The 620-nt window shown below is 69.7% G+C and overlaps 1 protein-coding gene across 1 annotated transcript in view; it reads left to right on the plus strand.

Annotated features, from left to right (window-relative positions):
* LOC104283349 (fibroblast growth factor receptor 1-like) overlaps positions 1-620 on the plus strand; it is a 16713-nt gene that overhangs the window by 2077 nt on the left and 14016 nt on the right. Inside the window, exon 2 of the mRNA XM_009881511.1 lies at positions 5-263. Within this exon, the coding sequence (XP_009879813.1) occupies positions 5-263 (259 nt within the window). The remainder of the gene's footprint in view (positions 1-4; positions 264-620) is intronic.

Below are 620 nucleotides of genomic sequence, written 5' to 3' on the forward strand. Positions count from 1 at the left end.
AAAGCAAAAATCGAAGTGGAGTCCTACTCGGCCCACCCCGGCGACCTCCTCCAGCTGCGCTGCCGGCTGAGGGATGACGTCCAGAGCATCAACTGGGTGCGCGACGGCGTCCAGCTGGCCGAGAACAACCGGACGCGCATTACCGGGGAGGAGGTAGAGGTCAGGGACGCGGTGCCCGAGGACTCGGGGCTCTATGCCTGCATGACCAACAGCCCCTCGGGAAGCGAGACCACCTACTTCTCCGTGAACGTCTCAGGTTCGTAGCGGCCCCGGGCAGGCAGGGAAGGGGCAGCCCCGGGGCCGGGCTGCGCAGCGAGGAGCAGGCAGCCCCTGCACGCCTTTGCATGCTCGCCGGCACGTGCACCGGCCACGCGCGGATCTGCGCGGCTGCCCAGGGAGTTTGAGGCAGACCCGCGATGTGGGGGCGCCCGGAGGAGTTACCGGCGCGGTGCTGGGCACGCGCCGGGCGGGAGCCGAGGTCCACGGTGGCATTGATGGAGCTTGAGGCTGGAGAAGAGCGGATGCTCGAGGTCGGGAGGCGTCCACCGAGGCTTGGGGCGTTTGTGTGCCTGTAGGGTCTCGGCTAACCCCCCCCGTGGGGTGGGGGGGCCCAGGCCGCG

This window comes from Charadrius vociferus, unplaced genomic scaffold (assembly GCF_000708025.1).
Source record: "Charadrius vociferus isolate BGI_N301 unplaced genomic scaffold, ASM70802v2 scaffold2823, whole genome shotgun sequence".
Taxonomy (NCBI): domain Eukaryota; kingdom Metazoa; phylum Chordata; class Aves; order Charadriiformes; family Charadriidae; genus Charadrius; species Charadrius vociferus.